This window comes from Eutrigla gurnardus, assembly GCF_963514095.1.
Source record: "Eutrigla gurnardus genome assembly, chromosome: 6".
Classification (NCBI taxonomy): domain Eukaryota; kingdom Metazoa; phylum Chordata; class Actinopteri; order Perciformes; family Triglidae; genus Eutrigla; species Eutrigla gurnardus.
The window spans coordinates 12,180,339-12,207,620 of record NC_139920.1 but is presented as its reverse complement, the minus strand read 5'-3'; the positions used below and the strand labels follow the sequence as shown (position 1 = coordinate 12,207,620).

Genomic DNA, 27,282 nt, shown 5'->3' with positions numbered 1-27,282 from the left:
ATATGCCTGACGCTCACATATGCGTGTTTATGGATCTGACGATGCATGTGCGTTCGCGATTGTGCGTGTAAGCGCTTACAAAGTGACATTTCGTTTGTCTTTGATGTCTTCTTCCTCGGACACGACGGGAGCTCATCCTTTGTATTTGTTTGTAAGACAGCTGGATGAGTACAACTGGCAGTCATATTATAATTTCACAAAGGCTGTGTTTTACCCGTGGCGCTGTTATGAGAGGTATTGTTGACAGTTGTAGGAGGGAAGATAACTGGGTTAATTAGGGCCAAAAACCTCATTAGTCAGCACGGAGGGGAAGATGTAAAGTTTATCAGTTCCTGTTTCCCTACTTTGAGGATGGTTTTGGGGTTGGCTCGCAGACAAGTTACAAAGTGGATCCTAATTCTAATGAAATATTTTAATCAAGCCCCCCCCACCCCCACCCATCCTCCTTGCAAAGCGCGTGCCTCCCTTCCATCTCTTCTCAAACCATCACTTTACTTCAAACGTGTTCAAAGTCTGCGATATCACAAAAAGAGACTAATTTCAATTTGCATACTTGGACTGCAAACAAAGAAGATCTGCTGTGGCGAGTGTTCCAATCATGGACACACACACACACACACACACGCGCACACACACACACACACACACTCAGGTAGGTGACCGTTACAGCTCTGGCATCCCACAATAAGCGAGCAGATGTTTAGGGCCTGAATGCTCTGTTTTGTCCCCGTCTCCAATGAGAACGGCTGCTGAAATCCTCAAGAAAGATTAGGCTTGGGAGTTCCCACATCTCATCAGGCTTACTGTATCCTCCAAAAGACAGGGTGGGAGTCAAGATCCAGCCTTGTAGCCAGTAGCCAGTAAAACTCTGGAGGGAACATGTAATTCTGGCAGCCGCGGAAACTTAACAGGAAGCGCTGCCCAACAGCCGGGAAGCCGTGCTCTGAAAATCACACGAAGACAGATGTTCATCACAAATCTACGGATTGGTAGGGAAGGCAAATAGATGAGCTTGTTTCTGATGTTCTCTTCATTAAAAATCAATCGGGATATTAACTCAATGTGGCAAGGCTGGCAATTCAGTTAATTTAGTTCTAGAAGTCTGTGAATCAATCCTATAATTTATTAAATAATATCAGCAATCGCAGCTTCTATGAAATGGTCTCTTACCAAAATATATATATTTTTAAATGTTTCCATTTCCAAAAAGTCGCAGGACATGACAGGCCCACGGTGTTTGTCGTACCCAATGTAACGACCAAAAGTGCTTTTAATAACACATGCCTTTGACTCATGAGCTGTATCTCATGCCTCAGGGAAGAACATTTTGAGATATGAGTGTGTTATGAGCATGTTTTCCCTTTTTGCTTCCCTGGTGGTCCTCCAACATGGACTTCTGTTGTTTTCAAGCCGATGCTGTTGTCCAAAGGGGAGCGTGTCAGCCTGTCAGTGTCATAAAGTCTACCGTGCTACTCTCTTGGTGAGTGTTTTTGGCACATAAAAGATATTTACATCTTGTCCTGTGTTTTGAAATCAATTGTCCCCTGGTAGTTGAGGGTCCGCCACCCAATCCTGTTCACTATATCTCTTCACTAAATATCGTGGACATCTGTGTTGTAGTATTTAAGCAGGCATTTGTTTTTTCAAACTTTCACAATTATAACATGAGCACAGTTAAAAACATTACATTTACATTTACATTTAGGTCATTTAGCAGACGCTTTTGTCCAAAGCGACTTACAATAAGTACATTTGTCAAAAGAAGGAAACAAGGAAACCACAACGTATCATTGCCGATAAAGTAAGAGCTAAAAATAGAACAAGTGTTAGGTCCTCATCTGAGTAAACTTGTACTTCAAGAGAAACAGTTCTACGATCAGAGTGCTATAGGTAAGGTTTTTTTTTCTTTTTTTTTTTTTTTCTAAAAAACATCTTAGAAATGTGGGAACATTTTAAGAAAACTCGGGAAGGACTTGATAGTAACCATCCATAATAAGTAGTTGGGAACTTATAAGCCCTTGCAAAAGTGAGCTATAAGAATAGCCTACAATGTGGGGTACTACAGACACACCAATGCATTGTTTCTAAAATCAAGGGCATTGCAGTTCAAAGACCTGGTTGACTGCAAAATTGTACAAATGTTGTATGAAGCACGGCAGAATTTAATTCCAGTAAATATTCAAAAATATTTAGGGGATAGAGACGGAGAGTACAACTTAAGAGGAACTCAAAACAACCAAGTTTACTACATTGAAAAGTATGTGAATTCTAAACAGAGTAAAAGTGTTCATTTCAAAACAAAATTTAAAAATAACATATTTGAAAAATATTCTAAGATTATTTTTTTCTGTTTTGTTTGATATTCATGTGTAGACACAAGTTACATAAGTACATTATGTATGCTGCTGCTGATCAAAATAAAATTACTCATTCATTAATTTACTATAAAATGCTTCCAAAACATCTTGTGGGGGATAGGATTAAATGGAAGGGCAATGTAGGAACACAAGCCCTGAGGGAACATAGAGTTGTGGGACCATTGGGCTGTGGGAACATTAGGCTGTGGGAACATAATGTCCAAAGACATTATCAAGTATGTATATGTTGACAAGCGAATCCCTCTCTGGGAACTCTATTTTAAATAATTTGACAACTGTGTTGTAAATGTGTTGGTTAAAAAAGAAAAAGCATTCGTCATGAGAACAAAACAAACAGCAGGGAAACACAGCAGTCTTTGCTCTGCCATTCAACGGCGACGGGTCAAACAGTGACATGACATTGAACCTCTGCAGAAGCCGACTTGTGAACTATTTATATTCAGTAGCGCCAACTGAACATGGCCTGTCATTATGACGGGTAGTGGGCGTAAAGATGCTGAAGAGTTTGATCCACTGTTGCTGGAATGGCCATTTGTTAAACACCCTCCTTCCTCTAACAAACTGGCAACAACATAAAAGACTTTCAAACATATATTCCCCCCCTGCAGAAACGAACAGGACCTTGCCTGTGTCATTTAAAAGACAAATAGCAATCACTGTGCTGTCTCTCTTTAGGTTATACTTTGTTTCCTGCGCACACGTTTCTGAAACATCCGCAAGAAAAATAGAGCGTCACATGACAAGGCTGGGCCGATTGTGCGGCGGGGTGGGGGGGTAGTCCGAGGGCGCAAATGCAGGCTGTTTATTTCGCTTGAGGCATTTGGAGTCGAGGGCCCCATTACATAGCCTGTTTTCAAAAGCAGGGGGGAAAAATGCTTCTGCCTGCTCATAACGTAATTTTAATTTATCTTAAAATGATAATTACCTTGGTGCTCTGATAATGTTTTCATAATCTAGGAAGGAAAACATTAGAGAACAAAACAGACACATGGAATCTAAATGGATAACCAATAAAAGGCTGTATTTGCAGTATGATGCCACGTCGTGCCTTTCACCAATATTATTTTTGGCGTTTGCCCGTTCGGGGGAACAAAAGTCCTCATTACAATCTGTGTGGGATAATCTATTCCCCCTGTATTTGCACTCTGCTCACTATTCCACTGAGAGGACCTCAGGAACAAACAGAGCTTTCATTTTACACGGAGGTTCCAAACAGCCCCGGGTTATTGGTGGCCCACGTTGTGCAAAATCATATTTGAGAGGATCCACTGCGGCACGGGCGTTTGCATTGGAAATTCCTTCTTGTTGTGTCACCCAACGTTTGATTTGTTGCTTCTCGATTATGTGAGGGGCTTCCTGCCTCGAGGAGGAGCATTTTCTACCGGCATTTGATGAAAAGCACTGTTTGCATGAGGTTTGGAAATGTGACATAATGCCCTTGTAAATGAAAATGGCATGTATCGGATATCTTCCAGGCAGCCGATAACAAAGGCTTAGCGGATGGCTTTGTTTGGGCCGATAACGTGATTATAAGGCTGGCACAGACCTGTCTGAAAACAATGAATGTTTACAGACGGGACTTATCATAGCAAGTGTGTGATGAAAATTGCATCAAAAGTAGGTTTGAGAGGTATTTGAGAATGCACACTACACACACTACACACTACACACTCCCCTCTTAGGAAGGTCACTCTGTATACAACATGCCCCATGTAAAGCGAGGCAGTGTTTCACCGATAATATCTCATCAAAGAGGAAGCAAAGGGTAGTTTTGGAGAAAAGTGCACGTTGTAGCTGTTTTAGGCGCATTTCCCTGCAGCGTAGACAGCATTGGCATCCATTATCACACAGCAACATATTCCCAACCCTGATGCTTTAACAATTCAAACTTCCACTACGTTAGTTTCAAATGTTGTCAAATCACACACCGCTCGCTGCTGAAAGAGAGGAGAGAATAGTGCGATGCTCGAGACGGAACACAGAGCTTGGCAGGAGATATCAGAAGACTGGGGAAACAAGGCAGTCTGTGCGAATAAACTATTCAACAATGCTGGAATGAGAAAACAGAAATTGTTGAAAAGGACACGTTCACAGTTTAACTGCGTTGACAAGAAAATAAGTTGAAAGAGAATTGGTTTCAGCGTTGACAAACTTGATCCCGTCTCTGTTTTACTGCTATAGCGGTGGTGTGCTTTACATGGATCAAGGGAACAAACTGCAGACTTTAGCCTGAGTCAGACTTGCACATTGCAATGTTTGTGCTGATAAAATGACTCACCTGGTGAGTATGCTATTGGCTGTATATTTCACCCAGCATTCCATTTTCTGGTTTGCAAAATCATCCTGCTTATAGCAGAGTAATTTCTTTCCTATGGTATATAACAATAATAACGTGTGGAGAAGGAGACTTTCTTCGATGGGAGACTATTGTGTCGATGAGGATTTGGCAGCATCACAGTCATTGGTGTTGACAATTGGGATATAAAATAATAAGTGTGTTTGTTTTATTTATTATAATCATTGATCTTCTGGTCAAATCTCTGATGGTTCTTCCCAATAACATTATTTGAGATTTTTAGTGGAGATGCATTGATACTGATATCAGGCCGATACTGACTCAAATAGCTGGATCCGGTATCAGTGACAATAGTCTAATCTGGTAAAGGATAGCATTATTTTAGTGAACAATATTGTACATGTATTTCTATGTATTTATTGTCTTTTAAGAAGTTAGTAAACAATTGTTTAGTCTGGTGTTTTGTCTTACATATAAAAGACTCACTTCAGCAAAGTGAGACAGAGCATATATTAATAAAATACTGGTATAACTCGGATTGGTGCATCCCTAATTTGTACACCTGGAGTCGGTACGAAAAGCTGGGGTGCTATATGTGAGAATTATTCTGAGAATGAATTCATGCTGCATATTTGCACTGAGAAAGTACAGGCACACACACAAACACACACAAACACTCATTGTATACCTGATGCGATCCATTCTGCCTGCCAAAGTTAAGGTCAATGTCACACAAAATGGGAATTTAAAACCGGACTTGGACTTGACTGTTTTGACACTTGATTTACACACATGAGTCTGAACTTGACACCATAATATTGCATCTCAATTTAACCTCAGTAAAACAGTAACGTGCTTTAACTGACCTGAAAACCTTGGATGAAAACTTGTGATCCGTTAACAGGAACTCGACCGGTCTGTTTACAGGTCTTATAGAGTACTACTGCATGTGAATTTAAAAAAAAGCAGTCTTTTGTGGCTCTACAGGGAGCGGCAGTCTCATAAATTGCCTTTAAGTAACATCACTTGAGGCCATTTATAATGTTTAGAAGTCTGCAGCACATTCCTCATCTCTGCTTGAGGCTAGCAGTTCCCGGCTACAAGATTAGAATAAAAGATATGAATCTCCAAATGAAATGTTGCATTGTGGGTAATGTAGGAACCAGAGTGAGACAGAACAACTACACGTATTTGCATTAAAATCTCATTACCATGACGGCACGAAACAATTCTACACAATACAAACACATACGAATGCACACACACACACACACGCGCACACACACTCGGGACCTGCAGGCCGAGTCTGGCGAGCGATGACAGCAATCTCAGACTGCAGTCAATTTCCAAATTGCCAGCTCGATAATAACTACAAAATTAAAGTAATCTACAGAAAGAGATGATGGTTGATTGTTGAAAGTTGAAGCATGGAGGAGGAATGCATGATAATATTCAATATTACATTAAATCTGTTTCTGCTCTCCCTGTCCACCTCCAGCTGTTGTGCACTCTTCCCATGCTGTCTGCTGTGTTGTCTGAGAGTAATGATTTTGGAAACCCACGCATATGTGTGCAAAGCCACACACGCGGTCATATGGCTGAGTTAACTTGACAGATTGTCATCAGAATACTGTAATGGGACTCAGACGACCCCCCCCCCCCCCCCCCCCCCACACACACACACACACACACACACACAGCAAAGGATTGTCACTGCAGGGGAGATGATTGACGGGTCTGGAGATTGTGATGGAGACTTTTGAAAGCCCTGGACAGCGGTCTGAACAGCAGGTGGTGTCATAAAACTCAGCAACCGAAACGTTGTATTTAGCAACTAAAGTGTATGTGCGTGGATGCGTATTTCCTCCTCAATTTGCACTTGCAATAGTTGCCTTGTCAAAGAAAAGCAAATACAAATTATGATGCATGCAATTTTGAAAACGGTAGAATAGCAATTTTCCCTCTATTCACAATCAAAATCACAACTTCTACCAGGTAAGAAGCAGCTTTACTCGGCAACATTTTGAAAATCAGAATATAAAAAGTGAGGCCACAGAGGAAATATGTTACATTACTAATGAAGTACGTGAAGCTTTTCCCCTTCATACACAAATAAACTTCTTTATGTTAGTGACTCGTAAAAAAATTGACTCAAGAGAAAAGTGAAATAAATCTCCCTCTAAAATTAAGAGTGACACATTACGGTGCATTTAAATTTGAAGTGCTATGATATTCTTTCATTTGATGACTTCCAGCATTTCTGTGCCAGCCTGTGTGAAAACCAATTTTAGTTTAAGGAGTGAAGGGCTGCAACTAATGATTACTTTTATTATTGACCAATCTTTCATTCACTTTTACTAATCATTCAATAAATCCTCAAGTCTGCAAAATATCTAAAATTGGTGAATGAAGCCTGAGTTCATTCGGTTCATATTTTGTGGTTTAAATTGATTGATTTATTATTTTTGTCATGTAAAATTACAGATTTTAGATGCTGATCCACATCTCATGTTAGGGTGACAATAAAAACAATATGATGATAATAGAATCATGATTACCGGTAAACACATTTGGGCATCAGGTTGCCTTTCAGTTAAGAGATAAACACTTCTCAAGTGAAAGGAGGAAAAGCCAGCTTGCTTCTTTGGGAGTCGTGGCTGAAGGATTTTATTTAGATATGTTTGTATGAAGCTGTACTTGATCAGATGATCAGGATGTCTATATTCACATCTGACAAATATTAACCCCACCCCTTATGTGGTCTATATTGTTATTTAAATATTTGTTATTGAAATAAAATTAAAAATAATAAAAAATAAGTTGTTTTAAGGTGTCCTTACAGAACCCATCACTGCCTGATGTACAAATCACTCAACTGGTTAACACCTCATTCTAGAAGGCAATTTCACTGGCTGCAGTTTATCTTTAAATCGATTATTATAACTATCCTCCTTATCTATAACAACATTTAATCCCATATAGGTCAACATACAGTCTGAGACATTTCGTGCACCCCTTTTTTTTTTTTCGTTAAGACTTCCATTATTAATTGTCTTCAAATTACATGTTTTTGTTTCTAATTTCACACTCATAATTGTTATTTATTTAATTGTTTTTATTCATTTATCAATTTGTTCTTAATGTGTTGTAAATAGCATGGTATATGGGGGCACATATGTGAACTTGCTTTATATTTGTTATTTATTTTATCACTATTTTAATTTATTATTTTAATTTAATTTTTTCAGGAGGGCGGGATCGGTGAGCATCAGGGTAGTTGGGCTTGGGAGAGCTTTGTGTGTCTATGAATGTATTTTTTGTAGACCCCCCGCGAAAACGAGATGGTTCATCTCAAGGGGTTATCCTGCCAATACACTTAAACTTAATACAGTGGGGCACGGATATTTAAACGTGCTATTAGAGTCAAATATTAGTTTAGCATCCCAAGCCATGTAGCCATGCAGCATCAAACTCATTAATTTCCAACTTCTACTGTTCAATATCATATATGCTGCAGTACAATCCTTGTACTAGATTTAGACATTTGTTCTTCTAAATGAATCTGACCATGCATTTGAGCAACCTAAAGCCCAGCCGAAATGTGTACATCTACCTGATCCCAATGAAAGCACTCAGGTGAAACTGATAGCACTTGCAGTGAAATGCACTGCAGTTAAATCAGGTGAAGTTGAATTAAACGAAAGAGACAAGGAAGCAAGGGAGGTCTTGGTTGTCTTGGTTAAATTAACTTGCAAATGTACATCTGTTGTAGCATGTTGGTTAAGGAATAGATTAAAGTTGGACACAAGGTCATTCCAAGGGCATTTTACTCTCACATGCGATGAGCTGATCTGAAAACTACTGTAGCGTTCAGCTACAGAGGGGTTTTATCAGCAGTGCATCTGCTTTTCCTTCCTTTTTCTTATTCTTATTGTAAAATAAAAAAGATATAAATGCAATACCACTTCTTATATTACCACACAGAATGGACAATATGCTTTATGAAAACATTCATGGTCATCTAATAGGCAGACTATTTTTCAGCCTGTGATGTCATGCAGAAAAAGGTTTTTCACAGTCGGTGTCCACAAGATATTTTGGCACAGGTCTGAGTCATGGCTCTTTCTGCACAGGCATGTTGCTTTCTGCTGTCTGTACATCATTGGCTGCTGCCTTCCAAACCCTCAGGGAGTCACCATAGCAGGCGCTCAGCTGTAATGTGTGAGAAAAACGATGATATGTCATAACACGGAGTCTTATTTGTTGAATTGTTCAAGTTGATATTCTGTTCTTCATCATGTTCTACAATGTGTTTTCCACATGTCCACTATTGCCGTGATTAGTGATTTCCAGTGAATGTGGTTTGATTGTGGGTAAGTGGTGATGTTTTCCTCCATCACACGTGTGACCCTGATTGGTGTGGATCAAAATGACTGAGGCTGTTGATTAGTCTGCAGCGTGTTTGCTTGAGCCCTGGCTCTTCCCATCCACATAATGAGGTGTCTTTGATCAGGACACTAAACCCCAATTTGCTTTCAATTAGTAGACCACTGCTTGCATGGCATGATGGGATGGAAATCCATGGCAGCTGGTGACGAAGAGGGAAACCAAGCCATGGCATCATACTATTTTATGTGGTTATTTCTCCTATGTATGTGCTTTCATGTCCTTAATTTGTGTATGTTATGATAGTGGGGCTTACAAGGGTTTATGATTTTTTATCAATTTTTTTTCATATTTAAGTATGTCAAAACTATTGTTACTTCAGTGTTTAAAAGTTTGAGTCAAGGTTCACTTGACAGCTTCACATTGTGTGTTTGGTTCCAACGACAAACAGACACTTACAAGTGCATTATTCAAATACGTACAAATGTAAAACACATGTGTTATGAAACCCCATTAAACAATTGACAGTTCAAGCATCTCGCTGCCACATGGAGCTGTTAAATGATGAAATATTACACTGCCTTTGTTTTTCTCTGTCTTTTATGTTGGACGTGGGTGTTATATTTATACTTATCTGCGTGTTTGTGCTTTCCCCGTAGGTGTTCGGGGGGCGTTGAGGTGATGCATGTCCCCCGGTCAACCCAGTGGAGGAGCCAGCTAACGACGAGTGGCTTGGGTTGCTGAATGCCCACCCTCCCCCCCTCCACCATCACCACCCACACCCCTTCCTCGCTCCCTCCATCTCTGATGGCTCTATGGGGTGTCGTCAGCCTCAGCCTTCACTGCTGGGTGTGTTTACGGTCCGTGGCGACAGCAGCGGCAACAGCCAGCCTCCCCAATGACAAGCCCGGGGGCCCCCTGGATTGGCTCCTGTCTGATAAAGGGCCTTTCCACCACTCCCCGGAGTACATCGACTTTGTGGAGAAAAACCGGCAAGGCTTCTCCACCAGATACAAGATATACAGGTGAGCCGTTTGCGGCAGGACGAAGAGGCCCTTTACACAGTTTTACTTCTGCTGTCGCTGCTCCTGTTATATGCATGACAGCCACATCAAACCATCGCCACGGCTGTCCTTCTGAAACATCGGCCATGTGTAAATAACGGCAACATACGTAATAAGATTATGTAAATGTGAAGGCACAGTATTTTGTCCGGAGCTGAAGCCTGTACTCAAAAGCAGTTAGAGGCTTAAGATTCAGCTCATTTAACACAAAGAGTTCACTGTTGATTTTAGGAATTAGCAAAAGCCTCAGTGCTCATGCCTCCACTTCAACTGAAACTGTCACTCTTGGTTTGTGAGCTAGCCGAGAGTAATGCCAGCTGACCTGATAGTTGATTATTACATCCAAATCAGAAACTGATCAGATATCACTCGTTAAATCATAAATCTGCAGGTTGAGATGCAGAGAAATGAGCCATGTGTATTAAATGAGTAGTTCACCACGCTGGGGAATACTCAAGGTTAATAAGCTTTTTCTTGCCAAGAGTGAGAAAAGACGATTCACACCACTGTTGTGTCTGCATGGTAAAAATGAAGCTACAGCCACCAGTCAGTTGGCTAAACCTAAAGACTGGAAATGGAGGAACCAGCCTGACCGAGCTCAGTCTAAAGCTAATTAAATAAGCCTATCTGCTGCGGAAGCCTTTTAATTAACATGCTGTTTCTTGTTCGCTTAATCTGTAATAGAAATATTCAGACACCCAACTAAAAGCACAACTTGTCATTTTCCTTTTTCCTTTTTTTTTAAATTTTTTTGTATTAATTAAACAGCTTCATATTCACCATACATGCATGAGAGTGACATATTTTCTAAAAGGTCAAACTATTCCTTTTTAAAATGCAGTCAGCACCTTCATGTTAACTGTTCATAACCACAGCTGACAGCTGACACTTCAATTATTATCCACGATTATTTTATGAGTTTCCTTTTGTGGACGTTCATTTGTTTGGGGGGAAATATTCTGTATTGTCTTCAGTGGGATTTTGCATATTTTGAGATATGAAGTAAGAGAGAAATGTACATTTAGAAAGGCGTTCCTCATAATTCATGCAAACTGTGAACTTTTGCAACCTCGAGCCCACATGTCCTTACCTGACCCGGCCGTATTGGAGCACTCTAGTGGAAATGATATTGCTTTCAATTAAATGTACTGAAGTTAAATCAGGTTAGTTAGGATTAAATCAAAGGGACGGGAGGGAGTGAACCTTCATCTGTCTTGGTTGAATTAACTTTCAAATGTAAGATGTTGGTCAGGGAACAGACTTTTTCCCAACAGAAGTTGAGGACAAGTTCATTCCAAGGGCGTTTTATTCTGACAACATGTTCCATCAGGCAAAAATGCTTGTTGTGAGGGGTTTTATAAGCAACACATTTGCTACCCGTTGCTAATTTGCAAGTGCACTTCCGACATTCATATGTATTACTCTGTTGTCATGCAGAAAACATTCCTCGCAGTCGATGTTCACAAGATACCCCATTCCTACACATAATCATCACGGTGTGTTTAATTTAGGCACGTTGCTGTCTGCCGGCTGTGCGTCACATCCTGCCGCTTCCCTAAACCCTTCGGGGGACTCACCTGGTCAGGTGGTCAACTGGAATACGTTGATTAGCACTGTGGGAAATAAAAAAAGATGATTCGTCATGACAGCAACGCAGTCTGAGGTATCGACATGCAACCAAATTAGTTGAGATTGTGTCATGAATCATATCCATCGTCATTTAGGAGGATCTTGTCCGGGCTCCTGGAAATAGACGAACAGGGTTCCTGACATCAATGGATCGGTGCGAGGATGCTTTATGGCTTTGCAGATCGGTAGCTTTTTTAATATTTCTTTCTCTGGCAAAAGGCTGCAATACGTTGGAGGCGAGCTGCATAGGCGGTGAGATTAATAGTCTTATCATGTGGCCAAGTGATTAGTGAGCTCTTAGTACTTATTACTCTGCATTATCACAGAGTCCCCTGAGAGGTTTCTGTCAGCTGCAAGGTTGTGTTTGAGGCTCTCTGGATTACCACAATGTGGCATTGATTAATAGTGATGATATTAAAAGGAAAAACTAACCTAAAAAGTAAATAGCCTGTAAATCTTGCTAAATTGAATTCACTTGGATTCAGTCCCAATCGATTTTTTAGACGGAAATCTGCCGAAGACAGGAGGGATACAGCTGTGGGTATAAGCTTCTGCTTTTTCTTCTGTTTTGGCAAATAATAGCTCTCTCTCAGTGCCTGTCTCAGTAGGGTGAAATGTTGTGATGGTTTTTGGAGCTCACACCTGGAGTTGGCTCATAAAAACCCCCCACTAAGGTTGTTTTATTAAATAAAGTGGACCGATTGCAATATTCTCCCAGAGGGGCTCAAAGTTCATGGCTATGTTTCTGCTGTGTAACTTTCCAAATAAAACCCTGACAAAAAAAGACAGGAGGTGATTCTCCGTGGCAGCAATTCCTTACCTTTCTGTCTTGTTTAAGGTAAATAAATACTTCCCCCTCCTCACCACAGGTTGAAACTGCGTCTTATGAGATGACATCAGCCCTGCTCAAGACTCATTTGAATAACAGCAGATCAAACAGGGGAAAAAAGGGAAACAAATCCAGAAATATAACCAATAATTCAATGCCAACCTTGTATGCTTGATAGTATTCCATTCTTGATGTTGCAAACACATTAAATATTGATTTGGAAAAAGTACTTAGGTTTCAATACAAATATTGATAACAATGTTGCTATGGTAAATTATTCGACAGAAAGACAATCAGATTATTTTTCTCAAAACAAAAGTTTACAAAGTTCTGTTCAGAAAGTGATAAAGTTCTAGACGGTAAAAGGCATGGTTTGAAAAGTTCATATGGAACATTTTCCCCAGCAAATGGACACTACCTCACATGAATTCAAGTTGACAATGGTGATTGTTCTGTGGTCATACACATAACCTGTACTAGCCACACTCAAAGTGGCAGTGGTTTTTGATATTAAAGAGATGTGTGTGAAATATGATCTTTAAAATGTGATTTGAGGTATAAAGACAAGGTCAGTAGCGTGGATGCTCTTGCTCAACTCGAACCAGATTCAGGCAATCATTACAGACCTCTGTGTCTTGCAATAACATATGTTTGACGTGGCAAAATGCCAACATTTACTCTAAGTTTCGCAGAAGTGGGTGTAGTCGGCGTGACCTCACCCATTGGTTTGTGGACTAAAGCAAACATACTGCACCTAGCTCCATCTAGCTTCTGGAGCTAAACTGTTAACAAAAGTTATCTTAGTAGCTAATTGCCTTGGTGGTGTGGTAGCATTGGTCGCAAAGCCGCAGTTGCAAGGTCTTGGAGCCGTGGTAACGTCCTGTCAATTACAAGGTAGCCACGACCGGAAGCATATCTGGCTTTATGGTCTGTTTCACTCTAAATCAACCATAATTTACTAAATTAACTTCATGCTGAATGTTTACTGAGATAATAAATCAAGTAAGAATTAGGGTCATTCTCATAAGACTTCCTTGCAATCAGAATACTTTTTGTAACCAGAGGAGTCTTCCCCTAATGGTCAGTAGGGAGGAAGCAAGTTTAATGCACTTCTGCATTGGCTTCAGTTTTCACAACTGGAGGTTGGTGGGCCACACAATCCATCCCCAGCACGATTTGGAGGCATTTCATTTGTTGCACCATGCGATTGCAACCAAATCACCCATAAAAGTAAAGAGAGTAATAGTTGCCAAAGCAGCTGTCAACACAAGTGATTGCTTTAAACTTAAAATAAAGGACATTCAATCAAAACTACTGCAGAAAATAACCATGGGGGTTTTAGCAACTTAGAGTACAGATAGTGTTAATAGGCATCACTGTGCATTAACACATAATTCATTAAAACACTGGGACTCTAATAAATATGAAGCAATTCATTTATTCTGCCAACCAGAGCATGTAGGACACACACACACCCGTTGAGTTTAACTTAATCAAACAGAAGCCACTTCCTGTTTGATATAAAAGCCACTTCAAGCGCGGTGAACAACAGCAGATTTCTAAAACCACAGGGGATTCTGCAGGTGCTCTGAAGAGGGTTGAGGTGAGTGTTTTAGAGCAGACTCCCTCAGCGCTGCTTCTCAACTTCCCACTGCTACATTCTTCCTGATGTTCTTTGTCTTGTCTCGTCTCCTCCCTCAGAGGTTTTGGCAGGTTGCTCTTTGTGATAAATAGGCTGGTGAGGAAATGGCAATAAATGGTAGTTTTTCATCCTTGTGGCTGTTTTCCTCATCTGCTGTTTAAACATATGCGGAAAAAAAGGTATTGGGCTTTGCAAAAGTCATGAGAGATAATGTAAGACATTTCCTTCAAATCAGCCTCATGAATTGTTCAGCTTTTACTTTAGTTCTGACTTTTATTCAATGTGTTAACGCTGCAGGCAACTAAAATGGATTATCAAAGTATTTGATTCAATATAGAGATACTAGTGTATAAAGGGGTGATGAATCCATTGAGTGAATCCTCATTATGGTTTCCCTTTTTATCCTCACTTCAGGTTTGAAGCCACACTAATAGCATGAAATAGCTCAGCAAATATTGATATTGATACATTGCTGACATTCATGGTCCCCGCTGTCTAAATCCTACTGATTTTGGCTAAACTCCTGGCGCTACCTTGAGGTAATGGTGTGTTTTGCATGAAGTGGATGGATTGAGATGAATTTTCATTCAGATATTAATGCCGCTTTGATCATCCCTTAACTTTCCATTGGACATTTGAATTAATCCAAGATGTTGGTTTATGGCCAAATACATGCAAAACCATTCCAATCATCCTCTGATGTACTTAGCAAATGTTAGCATGCTAACACACTAAACTATGCTGTTGAACATGGTGAACAACATACCTGCTAAACATCTGCATGCTAGTATTGTCATAGCATGATTTTTAGCAGTTTTGCAGTTAGCTTAATGCACCAACAGCCTGACAGTCTTTATCTTGCTGACACAAATCCAGAAGGACCCTTTCAATTTTTAGTGAGCTGATTTTTTCCCCCTAACTCTGACATTATTGATCCAATTTTTATTCAAACAACGGTGGTGCATGCATTGTAGTTAGATAGGATAGATAGATTTTTTTTAAAGTTGCACCTGCTAACATTGCATTGTCTCGCCAGTTTCTCTGTGACATGTTGTTTATCTTATAATGTGAGGAACTTCCATCCATAAGTGTCAGTAACCATTGCTCGGATCCATCGGTCTTAATGTGCAAGATGAATCTCGGGCTTGGGTTTGTTGTAAAAGATCATTTTTGACTGTCCAGTTTTGGTTGAAAAGCACATCACTTGGTGCAAAAAAGAGGGCCGAGGGGATTGAAAGTGACAATGTTATTTTCTGGTCTGGTCATCGTCCTGCGTAGAGTCCATATCTCTGCTTAATCCTAATAAATGCTCAACAACAGGAGAAGATGGATCACCAGAATCAGTGCTTCGGGTTCCAGTGTTTGAGCCACCTCAGCAGTGGAGTAATGAATTCACACCACGTTAGATCCCTACTTAATTTCCCTGCATTTCTTGCTTATTGGATTTGAAAGTTCTTTTAACAAGTCATCTGGAGGAAATGAAAGAGGGTTTGTGTTTGTGTCTCTCTGTGTGTGTTTTGGCGATTCACCCATTGCTTCCAGTGCAAACACAATGTGGGCCTTCCGCCTTGGCCACCTGTGCACAGGAAATGCTGCCAAGGGAAAGCAGCCATATTTGCCAGGGTGAAGGCAGGAGTGTTGACGTGTTTTTGGCTGCACTCTGAGCACACTGTGTTGGATAATGCATGTTATTATATTTTATGGGATAATATTTCATTATAAACATCATTTAACTGTGGCAAATTCACTATACTCATTAAATATTATTAAACTGCTTAAAGATTAGGCGACCTGCCAGCGAATTAATGTGGATACAACAGGTAATAGAATCACAGTGGCGGAATAAGTTCCCGAATTAAAAGTACCATTAAACCAATCTAAAAATATTCTAATCTCAAAAATTAACATTTCAAGCAAAAGCTCAGCTAAATGTTTTAAAGTATTAAGTGCAAAAAATATATAATAATATTAGAATATGTTTTTGTTTTCCTCCAATGTGTGTCCTTTTTTAAGGGGCAGCCAGAGAGACTCACATGCACTAGCCAGAGAGACTCACATGCACTAACATCCACATGTGGCTGGTCCAGCTACGTAATAGACTTTACTTGCTTTATTAAAGCTCTGTATCCCATATAAAGAACCATCTGAGAAGGGGAAATCATTCTGTGGAAGTGTTAACAATTCAATAACATCTGGGATGTGACAAATTATCCCACTGCATTTTTGTATAAAGGGTCACAAGATGTAAAGTTTGGCTACCAGGATGGACTGGGCTGATGTGACTTTTGGGCTGACTAAACTGTATTTTTCTTCTTTGTTCTTCTTTGTTCTTTGTCTGACCAGCACATGAAAAAGGTAGCCTGTGTGGGCTAAAACGCATGATAAGCCTGATTCTTCTTTCCAATAACAATAAAAGAAAATAAAAATATGCAATATTTAAGATCAGTGTATATAATGGAAAAGTGTTATTTTGGGAACACACTAGTGTGTTTATGTCAACCACCGGTTTAATCTTTAATTGTAGCCTATTTTATACGATGTTAGAGATAAAAATTGTGAAATGAATACATCCATCCATCCATCCATCCATCCATTGTCTACCGCTTATCCTGTATTCAGGGTTGCGGGGGGCTGGAGCCGATCCCAGCTGTCATTGGGCGAAGGCAGGGTACACCCTGGACAGGTCGCCAGTCTATCACAGGGCCAACATGTAGAGACAAACAACCATTCACTCTCACATTCACACCTACGGGCAATTTAGAGTCATCAATGAACCTATCCCTATCCTGCATGTCTTTGGACTGTGGGAGGAAGCCGGAGAACCCGGAGAGAACCCACACTTACACGGGGAGAACATGCAAACTCCACACACAAGGAACCCGGACCTGAACGGGAAATCAAACCCGGGACCCTCTTGCTGTGAGGCGATACAGTTTGGTAAAAAGATATGCATATAATGAACCTGCCAAGAGGGTCCTCTTTGAATTTAGGGGGAAAATCCAACTGAAATAACTTGGCTATGATAGTGTCCAAAGTGTTAAACTGATGAAACCGATGTACCTTGGCGAAAAGGAGCAGCGGAATTGATAATAATAATGACTTAGCTGGTTGTAAAGAGGATTGCTGCCCCTAAAGTTAACTCTGTGGTGAAACCCATTTAATTTTCCTCCTCTTCCTCCAGGACGAACCTTTTGGCCTATCGGGGGTTTAAGATAAGACGGGGCTAGCTTATCACAGTCGACGATAACTGGAGAAACGAACGACAGCGGGGATTTGTGAATACTCTTTCTATACCTGCTCTCTCCCTGCCCTCCCTCCTCCTGCATTCCCTCTCTTTCACAGAACGCACCGCGGCTTCAAACCGGTGCTTCCAAAGCTGCAAAGCACAACTCGGGAGACACAGTGTCCCATTTGAAGAGGTCATTTATTTGCACGGCATGAAATAAGGTGAAGATTAATAGCTACACTAGATGTATCTGAGCAAGAGATTCGTCAAAGGCTTTGTCTGAATTCTGCCGCGTCAGCAAAAAGGTCAGCAGGTACCACATAGCCATTTAACATCATTATGTTTACTTCCCACAGTCTGCCTACACTTTCGACTTACTATTCTGTGAATCAGTGTCTTGTTTTGTGATTATATAACAGAAATTGAAATTGATGTGTGTTGCAGTTCTCTTGCCACCAGCTTATTCAAAGTTCCGCGTGCCGCTGCCGTTTGGATTCCCCAGGATTTGCACTTTGTATCATTCAAACATCTGGGTGTTTGAGCTCTCCTCATTACTCCCGGTTTAATGTGATATATACCCTTTCAAAAGGCCACACTCCCTCCATCCATCACCAGCAGCCAAGGTTGTTCAACCCATTCTGATTACAGCAGTCAGGCTTTTATTTTGGAGAGAGAAAAGTGCAACGTTTGAGTGATAGTGCTGCGACATAAATTCAAGGAATGTTTATTTTTTTCGGCACAATGTAATCTGACAAAAAAAAGAATCCTTCCATCGAGACAATTAATTATGTTCATGTCTATGTGGCTCCTTGGTTTTGAGGGACATGTAGAAATGTGTCTGGTTGCTTTTTAAATAGCGTCAGGATGAATCACCTCGAAAACCTTCTAACATGAAACAGAGTGCTCTCTTAAAAAGGCAGACGGCTCTTTGAGTAACATTTTCTTTCTTGTGCCTTTCTTCTCCTATGAGCGTGATTATGAGTAATTTAGGTGCAGCGCCAGGCGGATAATAAAAATTAGCTCCGAGAAATTTCCGAGTAATCACAACCGATCTGTTATAATTACAGCCATAGTATTTGTCTGTGACTTTATAACTGTCTGTTTATACATTCACTGTATGCCGAGTTGTGAAGGGGGGAAATTGATTGCAAAGATGAACACAATCCCTCATAAGCCTAATATCAGAGTTGTACTTTGTTTAAACATCTCAGATAGCTATGGTCATATTTAATTTGTTTAAGTTGCAGATGCTGAAACGTTTACTTCTCCATTGGTGGGTTTTCTTATATGTTTCTCTCTGCATCACAATTTCACATCAACGCCAACGTCACATATTTAATTGAAATTGAGTTATTCTTACATTCTATTACTGTTAGTGAAGCAGAGGATGAACTCTGCTGCTCTTGGGTTCTTTACATATTTTGTGAACAAAATATGGTATAAAGAACGTACAACTTTGAATACATAGAAGAGTTAAATAAACCAAAACAACATAATAGCAAAATATTCTTTGGATGTGTATGTCCTCTGAAATCAAATGTCAATGTGTTACTTCTGTATAAACACTATAAACTATGTTGGATGAAAAAAATAATATGCTGCCTTTTCATAGTTATACTTTAAGCCAGTTTACTGACTCAAAACTAGTTAATTTCCTGAAAAACAGAAAGTAAAAGATAAAAAACAAGTTACAGGTGGTATACTATGCACGCAAACGCTATATAAAAAAATCTCCATTAACTTGAGGTCATGGTCTTTCTCTTCTGTGTTGGTTGGCCACGCAGAATTCTGAAAAGACACATTTTCACAGTACGTGCTGAATCCTTTTTGAAGTATTATGATTTTTCCCTTCCATTTAGAGAGTTATATAGTTTTTCTGCAAGTAAAATATATCCAGAGTTGCAAAGCCTAAAGTCCATGCCCAAAGGGATCTACTCTTCCCCCACAAGAACACTGCACCTGGACTGCTCGAAACACCTCAATTGCCTTTTCTTGCGTAGTTGTGATACTGTCACCAAGTACCTGAGCAGAACAGATTGTAAATGTTGAGAAGACGGAATGGAAAACTCTTTGCTATGTTCTTCCAAAGGAAGAGGAGTTGAAGAACAAGTGGGTAAAACTCATTTTTAAAACTATTATGCAGCAACTCCTGCAGATGCAGCAGGTGATGTTTTCAGCCCGTGGAGCTGTTTTAGGGTATGGTAAGGGTCGGGACATTTCAGACTGACCCTCTAAGCAGTTGACCAATCTCAACAGAGTGGGTCAGCTGACCAATGAGAGCACACCGGGTTTTTTGGGAGAAAGGTGCAGAAGCTCAGATGTGTTTAGAGTGTTTGAGAGAGAAGGTGAAAGGAGGTGTTGCAGCACAGCCAGCATGTGGGAGAAATAAATTGTTTTGTTTTTTTACATTAAAGCGTGTAAACTTGGTGTAGTGGTAAACTGATATACAAGTATGCTCCAGAAAAGTAGCAATTCATGAATTATATTTGTAAGTTGACCCAAAATTTACATCTGCTTTTTCTTTCTGTCCGAAAGTCACATTAGTTATTTAAGAAACCATGAAACAAACGCTCAGCATGATGTGGAGTTAATTCCCTTCTCAAAGCACCTGAACATGGTCCTAAATCTTTTTTAACATTTAAAGGAGTCATCACCTGGAAATCGCAATTTCTCTTGTTAAAACATGCATATCTGTGTTTGACCTCAGTTGAAACTTGCCTGAAAGGCTGGAGTTTGAAAGTGGCGCCGTTTTTTCGCTTCTGCTCTTTTTCCGAACAGGAATAGCACACAAGGGTGTGCATTCCTAAAGCACGAGATTTTGATTCTGCGCCTTCGGTGACGTCACCGTGGCGGCTACTTGCATAAGCCCACCCGTCTTTCACCACCCAACCCCGCCCCGTCCGCTACCTGAAATCGCCGAAGCGCCGCCATTATGTTTTGGAGTCTGCATGCAGGCAAGCCCCCCCGGCTCTGTCCTTCCTGCGGCGAATCAACGCGCGCCTCATTACATATTATACAATGCACATCCGGACCAGTCAAAACCTCGCGCGTAATCTCGCGTGATAAAATCGCGGTACGAAAAAGGGTCAGAACAAGCTCAATGTTTGATTAAAATTTTTTTTTTTTTTTTTAATAAGTTTTACGAATTGATCCAAAGCGATCCAAGGGGGGCTGGATACGTATAAAACCAGGTGATGACTCCTTTAATATTTGTGGTAAATAAACATCTATGTCAAATCAGAGCAAAACATTGTTATCATTGGGTGAGTTGGTAACTATATCTGCATGGCTGAGAGAGGCATTTCCCTGGAAGCACTGGCAAACAACCTAACACATTAGAAGGTGAAAGAAATACTGAAAATGGGAACAACTCATCAGATTCTTGTTATTGTTCAAATCGAAGTGGAATTCATCAGCTTTCATGACATATTCAGTGCCTTTAAGCTCAAAGCAGGTTCATATTTGGAATTTCTGAGCTCGATGCTCACTCTTCATTCACTCATTTCATATATATTTTTTCTGTTAAGCAATCTGACATTTTATCTTTCGCTGGCTTAGTCATAAGGACTTCGGCCATTGGTTCTTTTATCGAATTTGTTGTGACAGCAGGTTAACAGTATTCAGAGAACAACTTGTGACCCCACCTGCTCGTGACAAGTGGAAGCACTTTCATCGAAATGAAATAATTGGATTTTTCTTTTGGAGTTACTGAGCTAAACAACATAAACGGGCAGCTACTGGAACCGCGTTTGTGGGGAAGCTTTCATCCACAGTGAGGGCAGTTTAGTATCCACCCAGAAATATTTAAAGAAACGAAGGACGGAGCCTTTCAAGAGTGACTGACTATGTGATTATCACTTCAAAGGTTTAATTTAACATTTAACATGAATCCCATTTTGCTCTCCATCAATCTGTTGTAGCGATGCTAGCACAAAGTATCCCAACATTTTCTGTGAGAGCTCACAGCTCAGCCTCCATAAGAAGAAGTTGCTGATTTTGTTTTATCTTTGCTTATGCTCCTTTGGTGATTAACTTCACACTTGATGATAGTGATGCTTCTTCAAAGACTGTCATTAGTGTCTCGACTCAAAAGTAAAATGATAAAATGAGTTACTTTCTGCTATCTACTTTACTAAGAGGCTGCCGATGTACTTTGTGTTCCAATTCCAGCTGCCACAATGACAGCATTATGTTGAACACAGAGTTACGAATAGTGGTTTACCATACAAATGTCTGGGATCCATCTTGAGATTTTTTTATTTATTTATTTTATTTTATTAAACTGCGTCATGATTAGATTATACAAAAATGATTCAGCTTTGTGCTCTCCGGTGACATATTTGACTTTGCAGAGCTATTCACATGAAGGATGCTGCACACCTCTATTATAGCTGGGAAATTTGTTAACCAAATGTCAGACAAACAGAAAAACATGTAAGTCTGATTTTCAATTCATAGCAGGTTCTTTTTGTTAAGCCGAGTGTGTGACTGCAAGTCGAGCAGTACTCGAGAGGAGACTTTGCATTGGAATCTTATTCTAAACACTTGGAAGGGGAATGCCTTTGTATGTGAGTTCGCAGAGCTTTCCCTTGTGCAAATGTTGTACGGAAATATACTTGAGAGATCCGTTGATTTAACATATTTATCTTTTTGTTCCTGAGTTTGTCTCCAATTCAGCAGGCAGCCTTTTACATATCTAGGTTTGCCGTCTCATAATCTGTGTTAGGTTTCAACATGAAGTAGAAGGTCACAGAAGCTGTGAGAAGGAGATAGTCGGGTAGAAATCCCTGCCTCAACAGTATACAAAGCTTTATTAAAATGCATCCCCCTCCCTCCTCCTCGGACATGCATCATGTTACCCAATCCGTTCTCACTACCGACTCATCAAATATCAACGCTTGGCTTCATATACAGATGCAACGTGGCTCCTTTAGCATCTGTATGAGAACAGAATCAGAATGAAGAATCAGCTTTACGAGTGCACAGATTGAACTCATGATTTGGTTATTTGCATCTCTAACAATGTAATTACAGGCAAATGTAAAAAAGAAATAAGAACAAGGAGAGCAAAGCTGGCCAGCTGCAGGTAAAGAAAACAGTAGTAGTATAATAGAAGTGGAAAATAGGTGTAATTTTATAAATAGATCTTCAAAGTGTCAATGGTTAACATAAGAAATAAAACAGTTTTACACAAGTCAAGTGTTCCGTAAGTTGCAAACAAGAAATAAATACTGCATTGAATTACATGGCCCGGCTGATTATGAACAGTATGGTAAATGTACAGCGTGTGAGATTTACTGTGTATTGAAAGTGACAGATGATGTGTGTACTCATTAGAAAACAAATTGTGCATTAAAAACTGTAAAATTCTAATCTATAACAGCAGCAGCGGGTGTTTTGGTTCTTGTCATTGACAATGTGACTGACTTAAGTATTCATCAGCCACGGCCTGCACAAATAAACTGTAGTTGTGCCTTGTTTCAGGATGGAAAAAATCCATGTAGAGCAGGTGTGGGAGGGGTTTCATGAGTCAAACAAACACAAGACAGTTGTTCACGTCCCATTGGTAACCGGTCAACGTGTTTATTTTTACCTTATTTTTGTTACGAAGTGAAATCTGTATGTAACAAACAGACTCATTTTATGTAACCGACTTATCTTAACCGGAACCACAATATTTTCCGAAGTATAACCAAGTACCATTGTAACGTTAACCAAACCATGTGGTTTTGTTTGTGTAAATAAAGCTCAAAACAAAGTAAACGTGAAGTAGTTAGTGAGAATGACTTTCGTAAATTTTCTTTAAACTGTCATACATGTGATGCAATAAAATATGATCATGTCATATGAAATATATTAGAATCAATGAAGCATGATGGATAAACAGCATATAAACTCAATTCTGGTTGATTTCAGACATATTAGTTGTCAAAGGGAAGGGAAGAACTTGAAAAAGACAGCCGAGGCTGAGCATTTTGTTCAATCTGCTCTCATGTTTGACACATTTGCCTTGTTTCTATCTCATTACGGGAGAAGTTCTCTATTTGAGCAATGGGGCTATCCAACCACCTTGTACTTTATTCATTTGGATGTATATCTTTGCCATCATGGGCTATTAAAGGAAACATCTGTCAGTCGTGCAGTAGCAGCACATTTCTGTCCCAGGTGACAATCATGGTTTCAAATAATACCAGACTTTTTGTCTGGGACGTTTTTTTTCTTTTTCTTCTTCTTCTGCCTGCTCACTCGCTTTCTTTCTTTTTTCACCATTCTCTCCTTTCTCCATCAATTCACTTTCGCTCTAGTTCAGGCTGTGTCGGCATGGCAGGGATTCCTTACGTTACATTTGCATTCCTTGCAAAAGCGCAGAGCGACATGATGAATTAAATTCACTGCTTGCACTCTCTCTCTCTCTCTCTCTCTTTCTCTCTCTCTCTCTCTCTCTCTCTTTCTCTTTCAGTCATTTATTCTGCTTACCTCCTCAGCTTGAGGCAAATTATATACCTATATGATCCCACTATATAAGAAGCAGAGTGCAAAGCAGGTGAATATGCCCTCCCCAGGCTCACCTCCTCTTGCTGAGCACTATGCTTGGCATGATGGGTACTGTCATTCTGAATTAATGTGTTCATTATTTCTGTGAATAATTAATGAATCCTTTAGTTTACATCTTGGCCACAGTCTGGGAAAATCGAGTGAAAAATGTGAAGAGCTCAAGGTGATATTTTTGAAATACATTTTCGAGTTCAACCGGGAGTCCAAACCTAAAAGATATTTATTCACAATGAAAGAAAGAGGAAGCAGCACATATTCACATTAAAGTAGCTGGAACTAGTGAATGTGAAGGAGCTGTTTATTACTTTGTACTATACTTTTAAATGGACTTGTTGTTTCAGTTCTCCTGCACTCATAACCCAGCTCCATTATTAATATAGTATGAACTTAGTTGTTTTGTTGTGTGTGTTTTTTTCCAGGGAGTTCGGGAGATGGAAAGTGAACAACTTGGCACTGGAAAGGAGAGATTTCTTAGAGTCTTCGTTACCTCTAACTCCTGAGTTCATCAGGAACATCCGAATGCTGGGCCGCAGGCCCACCACCCAGATGATCACTGACAATCTGATCAGGAAGTATGGGACTCACTTCCTGTTGTCGGCTACATTGGGAGGTAAATGCGAAACGGTTGTTTCAGCAACTATAGGTTTATTACATTGTTTATCTTCCTAGTGGCAAAAAAATGTAACCCTTGGAACAAAACGGCCCACTGACTACCAGTATTTTTGTTTGCTCACTAAGCCGTGCACCCTGTCGTCATTTCATTTCAAGCCTTGCATTCTAGCTCAACGTGTATGCAATTTCCAACAAGGAGGCATAATCTGTGTAAGAATAGGTCCTTGATTTCAGACAGACTTTGACAGTTCCTCAGTTACAATAATGATGTTTTGTTTGATGAAATGGTTACCGTTGCTGGCAGAACGTATCATCCTGTCATCATCTTGGATCATTTAGAGTAATTGTCAAAAACTTGTTTTCGGTTGATTGCGTAACGTTTCAGCTGACTTGATTGAAAAAATGGCTACACTGATGATAATCATACTAACTCAATACAGGAAGTATGCAAACAATATTTATGCTGAATTATCGGCTCAAGTTACATTATTCAGAACTGATGTAGAAATCGCAGAAATCAAGCATAACTACTGCTGTGGCCTTCCAGTAGAAAGCTAATTATCCCAAGTATTGCCGTGTGAGGGAAATATGCTTTCAGGAATGACTTCTCTCCCAGATGATATAGGCTTTAGTGAAGTATTTGTGTTGATAAAAGCTTTTAGATTTTGTTCCCCCGGGCGTTGCATATGGAAAACAAATGGACACGGCACACTAACTCAGTCACAGTAAGTAACGGAACAACACATCACAGCAAAAAGAATACGCCGCTGGCAGCGAAGATATTGCTCTTTCAAGATGTACTGTATGAATACATGTAAAAAAGTACTGTAAAGCCGCCACTGCCTGTCACAGTCACCCCATTTCTGTTTTCTGCAGTGTGATGAAACGCATTAATGGTCCTCTGAGCGAAGGAGATAAAAAAAGAGAACAAAACGAGAGAAACCCAAACACGTCTCACAAAGCCAATTTGCTCTATACAGAGCAACACTTGTCAATTATTATAGACCTGATTCCTGGTTGAGAAAAAATCAGTGTTGTGAGTAGTTGCATAGAATGCAACCGTACCAGCTGCCTGAGCTGATGCAGCCTCTCATTCTGGCTCGCAGCCAGCACTTAGTGGTATGAAGAGAGGAATGAGGAGTTCGCCTTGGAATGTTGCCAGAGATATGCCTATGTGGTTCTGAATGGATTGCCTCTGTGTTCAGAAACATATGGACTTAATGAAATTAATAAATAGATTGTGATATCAAGAGGGTGCCCTTCAGCAGGCGAGCAGGAAAGGCAGTGGGCAAAAAAAATGGCCCAGAGACATTAACGCTGCATTACGATGAGGAATATGATGTGCGGTGTCTGGGGGACTCTCAAGCAAAGAGTGCGCTGCACCATGGCCCCTGGAAATGTTGATTGCTATGATCCGTGGCCACCGACTCAGGCTGGCGAGGCTTCTCCTAATCGTGGTCAAGTGTCTTTGTACTTCAGAGGCTCCTTGTTTGGCTGCTCCCGTGCTCTTAGTCACCTGCAATGAAGTGTATTGTCTCCTCTGGAGCAGAGCAGGTGCTGGATTTTAAAATGAGGGTTACATTGTTGAATCATTGGAATAAATTCCAAACTAAAGCAAAAAGAGAGACATTATGAGTGTTCATGAAAAGTATGCCAAATGCACAACACTCGCACCTCATTAACAGAAAATCGAAGCGAAAAAGTCTGATATAGTTGGCACGCTTCCTGACCGACGTGTGATTTGCGAGAAGTGCATAAACACCTCAGCAACGACTGTTTAGCACCAAACATGACAAACCCCACAAGCAATTACATGCTTAACATAATAACTCTATCAGTGAAGCATACTCGAGCTGTCGAGAAGCCCTTAATGGAATCTATTTTTTTTTAAATATCATATATATTTTCTTTAAATGTTATGTTTCTCTGCAGGAGAGGAGGCCTTAACGATATTTGTGGACAAGAGGAAACTGAGTAAGAAAGCGGAGGTGAGCGATTACTCGGGGAACTCCTCCACCGTGACTCTGGAAGCTCTGCACCAGCTGGCTGCCTCCTACTTCATCGACAGGGAGAGCACTCTGCGCAAGCTGCACCACATCCAGATCGCATCCACTGCCATCAAGGTGAGGCTGTGTGTCTCTATTGTGGGGACACACTCACACTTACCCTTTCATTGGGACAGAATCAATCTTGCATTCCAATAAAAGCATCTTGGGACACACAGACTATTGCTTTCATTAACAGAGATACAATCTTATTTAATATTCTGCCCAAAATCAAGCCAATATCATTACATATGACAATAAGCCGAGATGGTAGAAAGCTAGGAGGCTGGTAGTCTTTGTGGATTACTGTGTCGTGTTTCTTTGGCAACATTGTGTTGGCTTTTCCTGCAGTGTCTTCTCTCATATTTGTACAAAACAACATTTCTGTTCTCATAATGATTTTGTCAATTATGTTATGTTACTACTACCAAGCCAAACTAAGATAATTTACACTTTTGAAATTTAGGTAAATTAAAATCTACAGTCATCATGACGCAGAGAATAATTGATGGAATTAAACTGGAGTTGGTATGACACATATAAAAAAAACTGAAAAGCTCCACCAACACGTAGGACCTTGTGACTCTTGTTTTGTTCAATCCTTTTCATATAAAGCCACA

The 27,282-nt window shown here is 40.1% G+C and overlaps 1 protein-coding gene across 1 annotated transcript in view; it reads left to right on the top strand.

Moving 5' to 3' along the window:
• LOC311015148 (BMP/retinoic acid-inducible neural-specific protein 3-like) overlaps positions 1 to 27,282 on the top strand; it is a 47,743-nt gene that overhangs the window by 5,668 nt on the left and 14,793 nt on the right. Inside the window, exons 2-4 of the mRNA XM_084012249.1 lie at positions 9,720 to 10,085; positions 24,425 to 24,615; positions 26,550 to 26,740. Of these exons, the coding sequence (XP_083868375.1) occupies positions 9,805 to 10,085; positions 24,425 to 24,615; positions 26,550 to 26,740 (663 nt within the window). The 5' untranslated portion in view covers positions 9,720 to 9,804. The remainder of the gene's footprint in view (positions 1 to 9,719; positions 10,086 to 24,424; positions 24,616 to 26,549; positions 26,741 to 27,282) is intronic.